The sequence below is a fragment of the Tupaia chinensis genome, unplaced genomic scaffold (genome assembly GCF_000334495.1).
Source record: "Tupaia chinensis unplaced genomic scaffold, TupChi_1.0 Scaffold000394_1, whole genome shotgun sequence".
In the NCBI taxonomy this organism is placed as follows: Eukaryota; Metazoa; Chordata; class Mammalia; order Scandentia; family Tupaiidae; genus Tupaia; species Tupaia belangeri.
Window position 1 is genome coordinate 2146799 of NW_006159896.1, and position 18294 is coordinate 2165092.

General features: G+C 56.6%; 1 protein-coding gene across 1 annotated transcript in view; it reads left to right on the forward strand.

Annotated features, from left to right (window-relative positions):
• Positions 1 to 6: 6 nt before the first annotated feature.
• NIBAN2 (niban apoptosis regulator 2) overlaps positions 7 to 18294 on the forward strand; it is a gene marked incomplete in the record, with an annotated part of 57334 nt that continues 39046 nt past the window's right edge. The window contains 1 exon segment of the mRNA XM_027774037.1: positions 7 to 78. Within this exon segment, the coding sequence (XP_027629838.1) occupies positions 24 to 78 (55 nt within the window).

The window sequence follows — 18294 nt, forward strand, 5'->3', positions numbered from 1 at the left end:
CTCGGCCGCGGCTCCTCCTCGCCATGGGCGACGTGCTGTCCACGCACCTGGACGACGCCCGGCGCCAGCACATCGCAGGTGAGGATCGCAGCGCGCGCCCGGAGTCCTGCCGGGGGCCCGCGGGCCACGCCCCCACCCCAGCCCGCAGTCAGCGCCCAGGAGGGTCCCCGGGGTCAGGCCTGGGGCGGGACGGGAGCTTCTGGGGACCGCGTCCCGCGTCCGAGCTTGTTCTCGCCAAGTCGGGGCGCCCCTCCCTGCGTCTTCTGATCACCCCTTACTCTTCTCGAGGGGACTCGGACTCCCTTCCTTACCACAGCCCCTCGGAGCCCATCCGGGTGGGATCCCTCAACCCACTTCCCTGATTGAGCTGCGGGATGGGGTCGCACCTTGGCTACCCTGCCCACCCTCTACCCTCTGGACTCCCCCACATCCGGCGCGTCTGGTCTATCCTGGCGGTCCAGGCCCCTGGCTCACCCTGGCCCAGCCCCGGTCCACGTGGCTGAAGCTTGCTGGGGAGGGGCCGTGAGGACCGGGCCTGAACCTGAGGAGGGGGACTCGGGATAGACGGGTGCACCGGGCGGGTGGGGCTCCCCGGCTCTGGGCTCCCGGGCCAGGGCTGTGGCCAAGGCGGAGCCGGCGCCCTCAGGGCCAGTCGGGCTGCTCTGCCCCTTTCTTCAGCCAGCCCTGCTCCGGGCCTGTCACACACAGTGGCCACTTCTCAGAAGGACAGCCCAGAAGCTGCCCAGGAAGGTCTTGGCTCCGCCTCCCGGAGACCCTGAGAATGGGGAGACGCTTGAGAAAGCAGCTGGGGCTAGGACCAGCAGTTGGTGTAATGGCTATAGCGTCGCTGGACTCCCATGGATCCACCGTGGTTTGAGTCCCAGACCCGGTGGCTTAAACTCACGCTGGGCAAGTGTGTGAGAAGGGATTGCGGCGGGGTGCCCTATAGTAAAAACCTCTCCCCCCAAAAAAAGATAAAAAGAAAGCATCTGCGGCTGGGGCGGACTCTGGGCAGGGGCGCGGCCTTGGGCCACCGGTGTCTGTTTCCCAGGCAGTGATGGTGGGTGAGTCTCCTAATGTCCTGTTGCCTCAGTCTTCGCCTCTTTGAAATGACTAGGGAGTTTTTTTGTACTAATGGTTGTTGAGAGACTTAAGTGAGCTAACCCATACCACTTGCTTAGCATGGAACTTGACATGGAAGAGGCCCTGTTCTGGGGGTGCCAGTCAGGAGGGGTCCCAGGCCAGCTCCCAGGGCAGGTCCCCGGCTGCGGGTGCCTCTCCCTGTGCAGTGGCCTCAGCCTGCCGCTGCCACCACTTATCTTTACGTGCTGTAGCGTCTCAGCTGCCCTGTTCTCCACACTCCCTTGAGAGCAGGGACCCCTTGAGAGCAGAGACCAGGTGTCTCTTAACTCTGGGTCCCCAGGGCCCTAAGCTGGTGGGGCACAAAGGAGGTGCTGGGGAGGCCTGCCTGGTGACGGGTCTGGGCCTGCAGCCTGAGCTCCTTTGTGCCAGGCCAGCGCTGGGCACTGGGGAGGCAGTGATTAGGAGTGAATCTGACCCTCTCTAGCCTCCGACCAACGCGGGGTTAAGTCCTGGAAAACCTCCTTGTAGGACAAGGCCTGGCCTCTGGGAGGAGGAAGGGCCAGGGCGGAGTCTTCCTGTCCCCTCCCTGGCGGTGGCAACCTCCTGGGGCGTTGTAACAGTCCCTCCATTCAGGACCTCCTATTCAGGCCCCTCACCCGGCCTGGGTGGGGTGTGGGCCTTCGGTGGGGTTTTTCCTTCCCCACGCCCAACTCCTGCTCTCCGTCTCCCCACTCCTGGGCTGAGAGCTGCCAGTCCACCCTCCTCTCCCCAGGCACAGGGGAGGAGGTGGAGACCGCAGGGGTGAAGTGTCCTCTATTGGAGAGGGTTGCTGTGTGGATAGCAGGCTGGGTGGGAGGGGTGTGCCCACTCAGAGCCTGCTGGCTCCTCTCCTCAACACTCCAGTGCTATTAATAACCCTCTTCACATGCCTCGGATTCCTGGTCTGGGCTCACCTGAGGGGCTCCTGAGCTGCAGGGGTGGGAGATGGGAACCAGGGAGGCCCTTCCGCAAGACTGAGCTGCTTGGGGAAGGAGGGCGTGCCTGTGCCACCTCCAGTGATCCATGCACCCTCACCCCACCCAGGGAGCAGTGGGCACTGTCACAGCAGACAATTAAAATTCCAGAGCCCTCACTACCTGGGGCCACCCCTGTAGAAATGTCAGCTTCCGAACGTCCCTTCCCACAGCCTCTGGGCTCCCGGGCCTGTCAGGGTTCTGCGGCTTGGCTTGCAGCTTTGTGCTGGCCTGGAGCAGGTGAGCAGGTGAATGCCAGTCTGCAAGTCCTGGCAAAGGTCAGGCGCGCTCCTGCCCACGGCGCTGTGCTGCCTTTCATCCTGTGATTTCAAAGTCGCTGGCAGGCAGGGGCTTGTCCCCACACCAGCAGCCCCTGGTGGCAGGAAGGTTTCCTTCTGCTTCAATAAGGAAGCTTGTTTGGAGGAAGGAGCCAGGGCCAGGAGATATTTAACCTCAGGCCACTTACTTTCCCCTGTCTCAGTTTCCTTAGCCATGAACCAAAATGAGTGTGCCCCCAGGGCAGAAGTCTCTCAGCTCGGAGGAACCTCTCTCTCTCTCTCTCTATATATATATATATATTTGGTTTTGTTTTAGTTTTTTTGCTATAGGGTGCCGGAGAGATAGGGAGAGAGATGGAAAGTGAGAAATCATCCCCATCTCCCTGGAGGCTGGTCACACCCCAGTCCCTTTTCCTTCAGTCTCCTCTTGGGATTTTGGGTACGCATGCACGCGTGCCCACACACACATACCTGGTGTGATTTTTCAAGCCACCAGGTCCAGAATTCAAACCTTGCAGTCAGTTACGTGGGATCCAACGTCTTAACCTCCATGCCACCTGCTGGCTCGCCACATTTTTTTTTTTTTTGAGAGTTTTTTTTTTTGCTATAGGGCGCGTGCGCTCGCCAGACAGAGAGAGACATAGGGACAGAAAGCGAGAAATCACCCCCCAGGGGGGATGGCCACGCTGCAATCCCTTCTCCTCCATTCTCCTCTCGGAATCTTGGGCACGCATGCACATGTGCCCAGCATGAGTTTAAGCCACTGGGTCCGGGACTCGAATCGTAGTCGACTACATGGGAGTCCAGTGACATAGCCAGTACGCTAACTGCTGGTCCCCCAATAGGGTCTTAATCCCCGCAGTTCAGCCCTCTGCTTTAGCCAGCCTGGGTGGCAGGCATGCAGCGGTCCCTCTACCTGTTCCGGGAGGTCTCGTGATGTGAACCTGGAACCTTCCTGTGTGGGCCAGTCTTGCAGAGCTTAGCATTTTAAGGCTGTGCCACTGTCTGGCCACCTCCATCCCCAGTTTTCCCCTCAAACCTCCAGGCTTAAGTTAGCTCTAGGTCCCAACACGGACTACACAGCACCTTAGGCCAGCATCTCTGTTTTCGTACCTGTAAAATGGGAAAGATCATAGTACCTGCCTGCTAGGCACTGTTGGGAGAATTCAATGCAGTAAAGCAGGTGAAGCGCAGCCCAATCAATGCTTGGGGCACAGGAAATGCCCAGCCAACAATTGTTACTATTTTTATTTTTTAAAAGGCTTTTTGTCACAGGGCTCACAGGGCGTGTGACAGAGCGAGAGAAAGTGAGCATCAACCCCCCAGGGGGGATGGCCACACAGCAATCCCTTCTCCAGTCTCCTCTAGGGAGTTTGGGCTGCTTCCACATGTGCCCCGCATGATTTTCAAGCTGCCAGGTCTAGGACTCGAACCACGGTTGGCCATGTGGGGGTCCAGCACCTTCACTGTGTTGCCTGCTGGCCCTGCTACTGTTATTTAAATTGCCCTCCAGATCCATCCTTGGGGTCTGTGGTGGGCAAGGTGGGTGGCTCGTGTTTGGAGTTCGGAGGGGGCTGTAGCAGCTGGGGGTAGTGCCCGTTTCTCTGAGTTTCAGCCGTCTTGGGGTCAGCGTGGGTTAGAGAATCTGTGCACGGACTGGTCTCCAGAAGCCTTGCTTACTGTGTCCCTCCTGCGTTGGCAAACGTGAGATGGATGTGGGTTGTCTGGGGCAGGGGCGTGGGGGCCCATATGACAGGCAGAAGAAACCAGAGCTTGGACAGATGGCTGGGGTAGGCCAGCCCAGCCCTTCCCCCAGTCCAGAGGGCAGGACTAAGAGAGTGGACGCATTGGGCGTGTATGGGTTCTGAGCTGTCTGAGGGCTTCTTTGCGTTTGGTCTGAGCCCCATAAAACCAAGATGGAAGAGGGGAAGGAGGGGGGGTGTGTGTGGACAGAGTGGGGGCATGGGGGTGTGGGGCCGTACCCTTGGCAGGAAACCTGCCATTGGCCAGTCTCTGGGGCAGTCTTGCTGGATTTGGTCACTGCGGACCGAGGACCCCTTCTCCCGACATTGCTGTAAGGTTTATCCACTGAGTGGGCTGCCAGGGGTTGGCGCACTGTGTCCCTTTCTTCTCCTAGGCTCCCCTTTCCCTCACTAGTTCTTTTTATTTCTTTACTGAGACATACTTCACCTACCATACAATTCAACCTCAAAAAGCATACAACTCGGTGGTTCTTAGTATATTCACGAAGTTGTGCAACCCTTGCCACAATCAATTTTAAAATGTTTCCATCGCCGCGAAAAGAAACTCTGTACTCATCAGCGGTTAGTCCCGCTCCCTCGTTCCCTGCTAGTCCTCCCGGCTCTAGGCAGCAGTCTCGCTCTGTGTAGTTGCAGAAGGGCTGCGTGCACAGACAGCTTAGGAGGGTAAGTAAAACCCGCAGCTCCCTCCGTCTTCCTTCCCGCCTGTCCCACTCCGGGAAGAGATCGCCGAAGTTCGGCGTGTCGCCGTTTCCCAGCACGCCTCTCTGCACGCATGCTCATGTAGTTTTGCTTATAAAAAGAGATCCTATTATGTATGTTTGTCAAATATCCTGTTATATGTCAGATTTTTTCACTCAGTACCTGGTGGACATCTCTCCACGTCAGAATACACCAGTCTTCCAGTGACTGATCGGTGGGTTTCTTCCTGTACGTGGGACAGGCTATTTTCCCAGTCCCCTGTTAACGGCCATCTGTGTTGTTTCCCATTTTCTCATATTCGGTGCGAGAACCTGCACAAGGTTCCCTGATAATGGAGCCTCAAAATAGAAGTCCTGAGCAACGTTTTGATCTAGTGACGTGAAGCTTATGACAAGGCTGTGGACATTTGACACGCTCCTGTCACGGAGGGTGTTCCTAGTACCGAGTATTCACACCCTATTTGACAGTCGGATGTGACAAAGAAGATATCCTGTTAATTTATCAAGTGAAACAAGTAATACCTTTTTCTAAACATTTTAAAAATCTACTTCTCGGGGCCAGCAGGTAGCATGGTGGCTAAGGCGTTTGGACTCCCACATGGTCGACCAACGTTCAATTCCTGGACCTGGAGGCTTGCTTTCTCGCTTTCCATCTCTCTCTGGTCAAAAGTAAAAATAAATAAATAGATAAATCTTAAAAAAAAAAATTCTACTTCTTTACATTTGGGAGGTGGTCGTAGATGCCGGGGGTGTTTCACTCTCAGTCACCCCTAACCCTGGGCTTCGCAGAGCAAGCGGGCTGGCCGGAAGCAGTGACCAGGCTGGCGCTACCCTCCACCGAGTCTGAGACGGCCCCCAGGGGTGAAGCATCTGTGTTGGGTCTTACATGACGTGCTTTTGTTGGCTTTGACCCTGCCCTCCCCCCCCACCCAGCATCTCGTGGTCCCCGCCATCCGTGTCCCTTCCATCGCCATCGCCTGAGCCCCAGGCTGGCCTGGTCAGAGCTGCCCCAGCCTCTTTTGGGCCTCTGGTCTCCCCACAAGAACTTCCCATGCACACGGCCAGAGAGGCCTTTCTAAACCCAAACTGGACCTTGGCCCACCCCACCCCCTGCTGCCTGGGAATGAAGCTGAAAGTCAAGACTAGGATCGCTCATCCTGGACCCTGCAGACCCTCCAGTATGGAGTGGTATTTCCCTGTGTTGGTTGCTCATCGCAGGGACCGTGACTCAAGCTTGTCTTCACCACTAAGTGATGTCTAGTAAACATCTCTCCCAGGGCATTAAGACCTCCCTGGAAACATTCCCACAGGCTGCGTCTTGGTCCATCTGAAGACGGAGGGACATTCTCTTAGCTTTTTTTCCTAAAGCTGGACATGGGGTCGTTTCTTACATGCTGATTTTCAGGGCACACTGAGTCACTGGTTTGCTTCCTTCTGCTTCTGCTCCGCTTCCTTGCTGAAGACAGGCCCATCTTCCCAGTTCCACCTTCTCTCTACCTTGGTCATGCCAATCTGGGCATTTTGAGGGCAGCTCCTTCCTGGGGCCCTGACACCTCTGAGCATCTTGCCAGGGCTAGTAGGTTTGAAGGGGCTGCCCATGAGCTGGGGACCTGGTCTGTTGACCGTGGTCTCTGGGTATATGACCACACAGTCTCCTGCTTCTGTAGTCTGCCGCGTGCACAGATTCGTTTCCTGTCTGAGGATGGTTGCTGATGGAGTGATTGGGTCTGTAAGATGAGCTGTTGAACTGAGCACTTAACTCCAGGCCAACCTTTGCCTGGATCATCTCACTGACTCTCGCTCTGGGCTATTAGGCCCAGACTGAAGAGCTTTAGCTTTGAAGACCGTGCTCCACTGTTACTGTAGAGTTCCTGGAGCCCAGTTTGGGCAGGGGGATACCGTGGAAAAGGCCCCCAGAGAGGCAGTGGGTGGCTGGGGCTGGGGATAGGCGGAGCCGAGTGGGCACAGAGCGGCATGTGTCAGAGCTCCCTCCCGCAGGTTGCACAAACACCTCCCACCCGTCATTACTCAGTCTGAGACTCACAGTCTCTGACCAGTCCTGTTCTTCTTGCCTTTGCCCCCCTCGTCTGCAGGCAGAGCTCATGACTCATGGCGCCCTGGGTCTCCGAGCAGAGCATCATCCTGTGGTTGCAGAAATTCCTCAGCTGCTTTTTCCTTCCCCTGCTCCACCCCCACCCACTTCCCTGCCCGAGGAAGGAGAGTTTTCTGCAGCCTCGGCTGGGCAGAGGTTTAAGGAAGGAGGAGGAGGGCATGCCTAGGTTTAAAACCCGGGAGGGTGGAGCAAAGCCACTGCTCTTCTCCTGGTAGAATCTTCGAGCCTGAGTCACGAGAGGCTACAGTCTTCTGATCTCACAGATTTTAAAACTGGAAGAACAGGAAGTGCCCACCCCAGGACCCTGGCTCCACCCCATTTTGGAGATTTGCTCCCTCTGGCCCACAGAGGGGAAGAGACCTGCCTGGTGGTGACAAAGTGGCTAGTAAATTTGAAGAGGCGTGACAGGGAGAGGGTTTGGGGCAAGGCTCTGCAGTCAGTCCGGGTTCTGCCAGTAGATGGACTGGTGTTTTGGGGCAAGTCACTCGCCCTCCCTGAGCCTGTGTCTTCTGTACAAGCAGGTAGTTGCAGCTGCTGGGGTGTGGGCATCCAGTGTGACGGCCCCTGAGTGTGCAGCACAGGGCTGGGGCATGCGGAGAACAGAGCTTGTGGTAGCAGCTATATTTCTTTATTTAAAAAGCCTTTTTTAATTTTAAAGTTTCTCCCTTTCTTCCATGAGTGACTGAGAGAGACAGAGAGATGCAGAAAGACAGGCACCTCCAGCAGGGTCCTCACTCCACCATCCACCCCCACTCCAGCCAGCCCTGGACCATGGGTGTGCCTTGCATGCTCAGGGACATCTCTGGAGGCGGACCCAGGACCTTCTGACGTAGGTCAGCCTTGCAGAGGGTTGTTTCCTGCCACACCACCGTCCGGCCCTGGTTACGGCCGTTACTGTTCTGAACTGCCTTGACACCCGAGGAGCTGTGCTGCTCCTGCCCTGCAGCCGCACCCATCCCAGCACTTTGCGTGGGCTCTGGAAGACTGGCGTGCTCCGGTCTGAGGAGGTGCTGGGGGTATTCAGCAAGGCCCTGGGGCGGTGAGATGGGGCCGTGGAGACACAGCAGAGTCGGGCCTTAGGAGCATCACCCACTCTGTGCTGGTGTTGGGGAATCTTGCTCCCCATCTGTGACCCCAGAACCAGTGTCTGTTCCTGGGACTCCTCTGTCTTGGAAAACCCTCTGCTAGGGGGTCTCTGGGTACCTTCTAAAGGCAGGGCTGGGAGGGTTTCTATGTGGAAATAGAGGTACATGTCTTTTTTTTTTTTTCTTGAGAGATTTTTGCCATAGGGCATATGCACTCACTGGAGAGACAGACAGAAGAAGAGAAATCACCTCCCAGGGGGGATGGCCATGCCACAATCCCTTTCCCTCCTGGGATCTTGGGATGCATGCACACACACCCTGCACGAGTTCGAAGCTACTGGGTCCAGGACTCGAACTGCGGTCGGCTCTGTGGGAATCTAGTGACGTAACTGCTACTCCATTTGCTGAGCCCTAGAAGTGCATGTCTGTGGGACCCCCCAGGAGTGTGGTGAGCTCTGGCCATGCAGGTTAGTTATTTCTCCTACTTATTTGTCCAGTAGTTATTGAGCACCTGCTGCATGCCAGGCACTGTGCTAGACACCAGGGACTTGCAGGTGTAGACTCCACATGGCAGGGAGTTGGTCAGAGGGGCGGCTTCTGTGGGCAGGTGTTGTGGGTGATGGCAGGCTGACGTTTCAGGGGAGGAACTTTGCCCTGATGGTTCTGAGGAGGCCTTTTCAGGCAGAAGTGGTCCAGGTGGTGATGTCAGCTGTGCCTGAGGGCATGTGGGAGGGGGCCCACCACCAGTGGGGAGAGGCAGGCCCCCGACCAGTGCAAGCAGGGGTTAGGATGGTCGGGGGGTGGAGTGATGGTGATGTACAGGCTGGGGACAATCGCTCTTGGCCCTGCAGTGCTGATGCGTCCCATCGATTGTTTTATCAAGGCTGACCTCCAGCCAGTGGTTGAACGGCTTCTGTTCCCACCCCTCTAATGATGGGAGATGCCTTCCATCCATTCCCTGGGCCTCAGGTTCCTCATCTGTGAGCTGAGCCAGGCCTCAGGGTTGTTGCGAGGGGTCTAGGAGAAGAGGCGGCTAGAGCTCTTCGAGTTTGAGGGAACACTAAGTCTGCTGTTGCTCGCTGCTGCTGTAGTGAGTGGTCCACAGTGGGATACTGGCAGGGACTCCCTCCACCCAGGAGGATCATAAGTGCCCTGTGAGGGCTGGGGTGCTCGGTGCCGGGTACTGGTGCATGGGCAGGGCTCCAGGGGGTAGCTGGGTCTCCAGGGGGCACAAAGGAAGAGTGGATCACAGTTGTGAAGGATGAACCTCCCTTTCCCACCCTCCCACTGAGGCCGAGCGACTGCAGTGCTGTCTGCCCTCCCTGTGTTCAGGGCTGAATGTGGCTGGTGGGGGTGTGAGGCCTGTGCCTTCATGGAGTGGAACCATTTGCAGGAAACTCTGAGCCTCTTGCATTCCACGAGCGTCTACACCACCCCCCTTGCCAGGAGCCATTGGAGGCGAGCGCCCCAGAGTGGGTCCAGGTAATCTTCCTCTCATTGTCTGTGTCATGGGGTACTAGGACAGTCTCTCCTGCCCTTCCAGTTCTGGGGCGGCCTGTGGGCTTCCGGCTCCTTTGAAGGCCAGAGCAGGTGCAGTGCGTGTCCATTGCTTGAGGTGGTCTTGCTGCTGAGGCAGAGCTAGTTCTGGAAGCTGCCTTGTGCCACTCAGCCTGGGCACCTGTGCGAAGCAGTGACACGAGCCAGCCAGGGTGGTTCGAGACAGCTAGAGGCCCTGTGGTTGGCATTGCAAACACAGGGGAACTTTATGTTTTCCAAAGTGCATGGCGGGTGGTTTTTTTTTTTTTTTTTTGGAGAGGTTTTCACTGTAGGGCGCGTGCACTCGCCAGACAGACAGAGACATAGAGACAGAAAGCGAGAAATCACCCCCCAGGGGGGATGGTCACGCCGCAATCCCTTCTCCTCCATTCTCCTCTCGGGATCTTGGGCACGCACGCACACGCGCCCGGCGTGAGATTTAAGCCACCGGGTCCGAGACGCGAACTGTGGTCGACTACGTGGGAGTCCAGCGACATAGCCATTACGCTAACTGCTGGTTCCCGCGGGTGTTCGTTTTTAAGAATTATTTATTTTTACTTGTTAGTATTGTTTTTAAGATAGGACCAGAGAGAGAGAGAGAGAAAGTGAGAAAGCAGCTACCAGGTCTGGGACTTAAACCGTGGTCGGCCATGGGGGTGCCCACTACCGCGCCACCTGTCAGCCCTGTGCATGGTGAGTTTTAATACTCAGTCAGCCCAACTCTATAGGGGGTTGTCTGGCCTTGATTGGGTGTGGGTGGCAGTAGGCTTCTGCCCCTAGAGCAAGTGGCTCTTCTCCTCGGAGCCCCAGCTGGTGGTGACACGGTGAGCCCTGCCTGGGCGTGTGTGCAGATTCTGGGAGGTGCACTGTGCAGTTCCAGGCCCGTCTCAGTGGAGTTCATGGGGAGCTGTGTGTCACGTGCTTCTGCCTGAGGCTCTCTGGGATCTCAGGGATGCCCAGACATCCGGAGGGGAGTGAGCTGACAATCGCACTTGTGTTTGGCTTTTGTGTGCATGTTGAGGAAAGTGCTCTCCGGGAGGTGACGGCCAGAGGACAGCAGCCTTCAGTGTTGGGGAGTCTGGGCCCCCTTGCCTCTGGTCTGGGAAGGACCCTTTGAAGTCATCTAGCCAACCCCGCCTCCTTTGCATAACTGAGTAAACTGAGGCCCAGAAAGAGGAAAGGATGTGCCAAGGTCTAGAGGCAGCAGAACTGGGCCCTGCCCCCAGCAGGAGGCCCCCCCTTATTCCTTGCCCACTCCTTACAGTGGACTGCCCCAGACAGCGGCGGGGGGGGGTGGGGGGGGAACTGGGCTGGGCAGGGCCGCAGAGGTTATAATTTTGAAAAGCGAGTAAACAAGCCCTCCGTGGGAGAGGCCGCCTGTCCGAGGAGACAGTGGGCCTGTCCTCAGGCAGACAGCGGGGTGCTGTGCCTGGTCAGAAGCAGCCAAGCCACACCCCCTCTGCCCCACCCCACTCCCACATTGAAGGCTGCCAGGAAAAGGGGTGGCGGCAGCCTTTCTCGACCCCCTAGGGCTGATGCTCGAACTGCCCTCCCGCTTAGCCGAGGTGCCCCAGCTCCCCTGTCTGGGCCTCAGTCCCCCATCTCTGAAGTGGGAGGGCAGTGTGGGTTGGGGGATGGTTGAGCCCGACACAGCAAGCCCTTTCTCTCCCTGACCCGAGGCCCCTGTCTGCCAGGGAGCTCAGAAACATCACTTCTGGCCCGAGGCGGGGCCTTTACTCTGAGCAGGGGGTCACTCTCAGCTCCCCCAGAGTGTGCCTGGCAGGTCTGGGAGGCCGAGCCTCCACCCCAGGCCCGGCTCGCCTGCCGCAGGCTCTCGTCTTCCCTGTTTTCCGGCTGAGATGGCAGCACCCTCTGAGCAGGGCTGCCGCCCCGCAGGCTGGGCCCTGGCACTTGCCTGGCCTGGAGCCCCCCGGCAGACTTCCTGTGCCAGTAGGTGCCAGCCTCTTGCCTCCCTGCCCTTTTCCTGCCGTCCCTGTGCGGCTTCTGAGGGTGCAGACCTGTGGCACTTCAGGTGACTCCTACTCTGGGCCTCAGTTTCCCCCACAGTTCAAAGGAAGGGTTGGGTGAGAGCTTCTGGCAGTGGGGCGACCTCGTTCAACACCTGTCGCCTTTCTTCAGACCCTTCCAGGCTCCCCTGTGCCCTCAGAGACAGTCGGGTGACCTTGAGGACAGTGTGGCCAGGCAGGTGAGAACTTGCGCGGCCAGCCACCAGCCGGGCACCTCTGGGATGGTTCCTCTAGCTCTCTCTGGCTTAGTCTCACTGGCTGTTAAGTGGGATGACAGTAATAGTACTCCCCTGCTTGGGAAGGTTGGCACATGGTGTGGTTAATGCAGTGACTGCTCAGGCTTTTGCTGCCTAATTACATTTCTTGGTGTAAATTGGTTTAGCTCTCTAGCGGTGGTGCATGAATGAAGCCACCTCAGGGTGCTGTGTCCCCGTAGCACAGGGACCCGAAGTTCTCTGGATAAAGGGCTTAGGGGAGGTGGGCTTGGAGGGCAGGTGTGGGAGGGCTCAGAGGGCCTGCTGGTCTGACTGCTCCCTGCCCTGTGGAAGGAGTGGCTCATGCCGAGACCCCAGGCCTGAGCCCTGCGTGCGCACTGCATGGCTTCCTTCCTCCGGCTGTTCCTCTCACTGTGACTCACTGGCTTTGAGCTCTTTGTTCTTGTCCTTGAGTCCTGAGAGGGTGAGGTGGGGAGGGGCCAGGGCGAGGGAGTCGCTGACCCTCCCTCTGGGTTCCTGGCCCTACCTGTTCTGGGCTCTTCTGCAGCTCCATGCTGCCAGGGCTGAGCCTGTAGCGTGACAGGCCGGGGAGGGGACACCTGGGCCAGGGCCTGGTGCTCTCACCGACTCCCTGAGTGCCAGTCACAGTAGTGCACGCCGCCTGAGGGCCCACTGTGTGCTTGGCACTGAGCTGGCATCCGGTACAGCCAGATCAAGCTCGCTCAGGCCCGGCCAGGAGGAGCTCATGGCTCGGCAGGAGAGCGCCATGGGGCAGGTAGTCACAGACACCCAGAAAGTGATTCCCAGAGAGCAGACTGCCGGGGGGGCTGCTGCGTCCTCCCGGAGCCCGCAGGTGTCTGGGGCCCTCCGGGCCACGCTGTACTTGCTGTCCTACCCCGGATGAGGAGGGAAGCCTAGGTCCCCTGAGTGGGGGGACGGGTGGGCTCGGTTCAGGCCACGTGCTTTCTCCCGCGGGTGCCTCAATTCCTGTCACCTGTTTCTAGGGCTGACAGGAGGCAGGGCTGGGGTTGTGAGCCATCTTCTGGGTTTTAGCTGGGCTGTGGAATGGCAGTGCCTAGCTGGGTTTGGAACCCTGAAATCCTTTCCTTGTGAAGGGGCCCCTCAGGGGTTTTAAGTACAAGGCAGACTCCGGAGGGAGGAAGAGGGCAGGGAAGGTTCTGGAAGCTCACTCACTTGAGCTGAGTGTCTGAGGGCAAGATGGTGTGTGGCCACCAGATTGACTAGATAGAAATGTGGGTGCAGGAGCCGCTGTGGCTGAGCGCCGGGTCCCGGTGAAGGAGAGGCGGAGAGGCGGGGAAGGGTGGCCGAGGAGGTGGCTCTCCCTGCCACTGTCACCACGTGTACACAGAGCAGCAGCAAGCAGGAGCCCCAGGGCAGCCCACTGTCATGGCACCCTGGGGACTTAGCCCGGGACTCCAGGGCTGAAACGGGCAGAGGGCAAGTGTGTACTGTGGGTATTGCTCACTGCGTAACGTAGCCATTAAAAATGAAGACGTAGTTTTGTGTCTCTGAAAGGGTCTGTTCAAAACGTTCGCTAAAATGCACATTTTGTGTCTCTGAAAGGGGAGTTCAAAACGTTCGCTAAAATGCACATTTCAAGAAACTATATGTGGACTTAAAGTTATTTTTGCACCAAAATAAACTTTCACTTTAATTTTATTTCACTATAAACTTTTTTCTTTTTTAATTTGCCACGTGCAGGCCCCGGAGAGAGAGAAAGTGAGAAAGCATCCCGTGTGGGGAGTGGTCACGCTGTAGCCCCTTCCCCTCCATGTGTCTCTCATGTGGGGATTTTGGGCACGCATGCCTGGCATTTCTGTCTGCCTTTCTTTTTACAATTTTTCTGTAGGGTGTCTGTGCTTGCTGGGGAGACATGGGGTGAGGCAGCAGAGAAAGTACCCCCAGGGGGATGGCCACACTGCAGTCCCTTCCCTATTTTCCACTTGGGATTTCGAGCACGCACTGATACACTTGATATTTGTCAAGCCGCCAGGTCTGGGACTTGAACCGTGCAATCGGACATGTGGGATCCAGCCTCCTTTACCATGCCCCTGGCTGGCCCATTTAAAAAGAATAATTAAAAAAAGGAATAATTTATTTAATTTCATTTATTATTCTTTTAAAAATAATTTTATTTTATTATTATTTTAAAATTTCCTGTAGGGCACATGCACTCGCCAGAGAGAGCGAGACAAATGAGAAAACAAGCAGCCAGGGCTGGGACTTAAACTGCACTTGGCCACATGGGAGTCCAACGTCTTTTAACCGCTGTACCACCTACCGGCCTGCCTGATGTGTTTTATAAGCTGCTGGGTCCAGGACTCAGACTGTCGTCTTCAAAATCTCCCATAGGGCGCACGTACTTGCTGGAGAGAGAAACAGAGGTGTGGACAGAAGTCTGGCTACTTTTTCTATTTTTCCAAAATCTTTTCGAAAGGGGACTGGGGAAGTCAAGCCCACAAACATTAACAGACCATTTATTTTCTATGAACAGGATTCTTCCTACCTCCTGTTCCTGGCATAGTATCTTTGAGATGCATATTTCAACCATTACAGTGTATTCTTGTGCTTATCTCTTCCCAAGACACAGAACTTCCCTTTTCCTTGAGATGCAGATTAAGCCTTTCTTTAACTAAGACACAGATCTTCCCTTCCAATCACCACCTAAGAACTGTGGAGCCCACCTATAACCTACAAGCCCCTGCTTCTACATGTCCCGCCTTTTTGGGCCAGACCAATGGAAAATCTTTTCACTAAATGTTGTGTGTCAATCTCAAAAACAAAAGGAACCTCTGTACATGATCACCCCGAGAAAAGGAATGTATTCCTCTTCTCCGCGCCTGGGTCACTCAGAGGTGGCTTGGAAATAAACCGCATTAATTATTAATGATTAATTTTATAGTTGGTTATTTTTTCCGTCGACAGAGGGAAAGCAAGAAAGCTTGCCCCTTGTGGGGAGTAGGTCACACAGCTGTCCCTTCGCCATCCTCATCCCAGGATTTGGGGCACGCCTGCACATGTGCATGGTGTGTCTCTCAACCCCCAGGTCTGGGGCTCAGATCGTGTCATCAGCCATGTGGGATCCAGCCACTTTGACCACTGTGCCACAGGCTGGCCCAAATTTTCAGCTTCAAGCTTCCCCAGAGCTTCCCCCTTTTTTGTTGATGTTAACAGCATCTAATAGTTAAGGAAAAATTAGAAAATAGAGATAAGTGAAAGGAAGAAATGAAAATTGCTGCTGCTTCTCCCTCCCAGAAGTAGACCTTCAGGCACTGTCGGCTGCATAACCTGTTCTTCCACCCTAAGGACAGGTGTGGGCACCTGCCTGCCTGCTGTCCCCTGCGGCTCGCCCAGTGGCTACAGGGTATTCCACGATGCCCCGTATTTTGTGTGTTAACTTGCTCCCTCTTACCCTTGTTTCCCAGCACTTGGGTTGTTTCTGTGTTTGTTGCAAACCAGGTTCATTTCTGCATGCTGCTTCATCTAGGAGCCTGCTCAGCGGCAGGCCGTGTGCCGGGGCTCGGGGCTCGGGGCTCCGGCGGGAAGGCCTCCTTGGATCTCCATCTGGCAAAGACCCAGCGTGGAATACCAGCGGAGGTGGGGGCACCGAGGGCGCCCTCAGCAGCATGGGGAGCAGCACTAACCCAGCCTCAGCAGGCCACGGAAGGCCCGTCAGAGGAGGGGCCCCTAAGGTGAGACGTGAGGGATGGAGGAACAGAGAGAATTACACGCAGAGGGACAGCCTTGCAGAGAGCAGAGAACGCAGGTACGGTGGGACCAAAATACCCTGAGAGTGGTGCCACGGTCCTCACTGGCCACGGCAGCAGCCCCACTGCATGACCACTTTGGTGGTTGGTTGTGATGGTGCCGTTGTGTCTGTCCCTCTAAGGTGCAGGGATCGCTGACTTGCCTTCCAACGGGGACATAGAAGCAGAGCAAGTGGCTGGCACACCGGGCTTTCACCTGAACCAACCTGGAGGGGCAGAGGCTGGAGCGTGGGACGTGCCCGACTCCGATTTCTAGGGCTCTTTGCAGGTGTCGTATCGTTTGACGGGAGCAGAGCAGGAAGAGGAGACTGAGGATCTGAGCTTAGGTGACGGCCTGGGCTTGTGTGACAGGGTGGTGACCCTTTCTGCTGCTGATGTGTGACCGTGGGCTGGTCCTGCCTGTTGGGCTGTACTGGGGCTGGAGGCTGGAGAGGCCTGGGCAACAGGGTCTGCCTCCAAGACAGAGTCAGCGTTCTGGGGAAGCCTCATCCTCCTCTCCTGTCTGTCTTTAGATTCTGGGGAGACTGAACTGTGGAGCCCTGGTGTAACCCCAGAGTCCGAGGATGAAAACTTTTATGGAACGTTCACTTACTGAGAGAGAGGGGGTGGCAGGGACCTTGACAGGGCCTCACCACTCTGAGCCCCAGCCCTCCAGCCGGCCAGGATCATGGCTGTACCTGGCATGTTCAGGTTAACCCAGCATCTGAACCCGCGGCCTTTCCGTAGGCTCCAGTGTCGAGCAGCAGCACCCTACCTCTTGTGCCACCGTGACTGTGCCTGACAGATAATTCTGTGCCAGGTGCTGTGCTAGGTGCTAGGGCAATGTCAGGGTCCCTGTCCTCAAGAGGACAATGGATACCGAGCAATGAGTTATTAAAGCGGAGTTGTGTTAATGACTAACAGGGTTCTGACCTGGTGCTGGTTAGGGACCGTGCCTTTGGGTGCCCTGGGCTGGCAGGAGGAACTCAGGATCAGTTTGATCAAGGCCGGATGGTGGGCTCCCCTGGGCCTGTCGGCATGTTTGGAGGGAACGCTGTCTTATACCTCACAGTCTAGGTGTCAGGACCGTGGGGGTCTGGCACAGTGATGTCCTGCCCATTCCTGGACAGATGAGGCAGAGAGCTAAGAAGGGTGAGAGGTTCACCGCAGACAGTCGGGTACCTGGGCTCAGGGCCCAGTGCTCGTGGTCCCGCATCACCACCCTATTTCACCGCCCAGTGGTGGACAGCCAGTGGGTCTGTCCCCGCTCACCCTCCAGGGGCCCCAGGGATTGGACCTGGAGCTTGGAGCCTATTGGCTGAGCAGAGCCTCCTGTGAATGGGGGTCATGCAGGCGCCTGGGGCGGGAAGCTGGGCTGGCAGTGTTCCTGGAAGGTTTATCCTCCACTCCTCTTTGCACACCCTCTGGACCCTGAGGAGAACTGCAGCTGGTGACCCACGGGTGGGATGGGGCCTACACCCACTGCTGGCCAGGCTCGGGGACAGGCCAAGGCCACTTGGTATTGGGACAAACTCCCCACCTTCTGTCTGTGTGAGCTCATCTTCCTCTGTCCTCCCTTCTCTCCCACTGCCTGTCCCTCCCTGTTCAAAGGAGGCAGAAGCTGTTCTCACCGCATCCTGACCCCACTCACTGTCAGGGCCCTGGAACCTGCAGCTGCAGGCAGCAGTGTATTGTGTGCAGTGCGTGTGTGTGTGCATCTGTGTGCGTGTGCGTCTGTGTGGGCAAGGTGGGCAGGGAGGAGTCTGGGGTCCCAAGGCGTCTTTTGAAGAAGCTTGACATGGACTTAGTCCAAAGGACCTTGGCATTGAAGGGCATTTGGCTAATGCGATGTGTGCCCACTGCGTGCTCATGTTCGGTCCTCTCCCACTGCGGCTGGCCATAGAAGCTGGAATTATTAGTTATTGGCTTTTTTTTTTTTTTTAGGATTTTGTCATAGGGTGCATATGTTCACCAAAGAGAAAGAGAACGTGAGAAATCACCCCCTAGGGGACATAGCCATACCGCTTTGGGGATTTTGGGCACACATGTACCAAATGTGATTCTCAAGCCAATGGGCCTGGGACTCGAACCATAGTCGGCTATGTGGAAATCCAGTACTTTAACCACCGCACCACCTGCTGGTCCAGTTATTCTTATTAGAACAGCATCTGGCATTTATTGGGCTCTTACCGATGGTCAGGCAGGTGCTAGGTGCTTCTCACACATCATCTTAGTCTTCACAAGGGCTCTTTGAAGGGGGTGTTATTTTCACACTCATTTTATGGTCAAATAAACAGGCTCAGGAATGTCGTGGTGCGTGGTTGAGTCAGGTCGCTGACTGCTCCTAAAGTTCGTGTTTTTACAGTGACCAGTCCACCCCAGGACAGAATGTCCCCCACAGCCTCCTTGCCAATTGGTCATTCAGCCTTTGCTTAAACACCTCCAGTGACGGGGTGCTCCCTACCTCCTAGGGTCATCTGTTTGATACGGGGCATCGTGGGAAGCCCTCGCCCGAAGCCGTCTGTCTTTCTGGGTCATTGGAGAACGGGCTCTGGTGTGGCCGGGGCATGGCTGTGGCTAGGCTACCCCAGCATCTGCTTTCCCTCCAAGGTTGGGTTTGGGGAGGGGAGCTAAGACCTGGCACGCTTCCTTGGCAGCCCTGCCTGGCACTCAGGGCTTCCTAGCTCCAGCCGTCATAGACTCGGCAGGGCGGGGG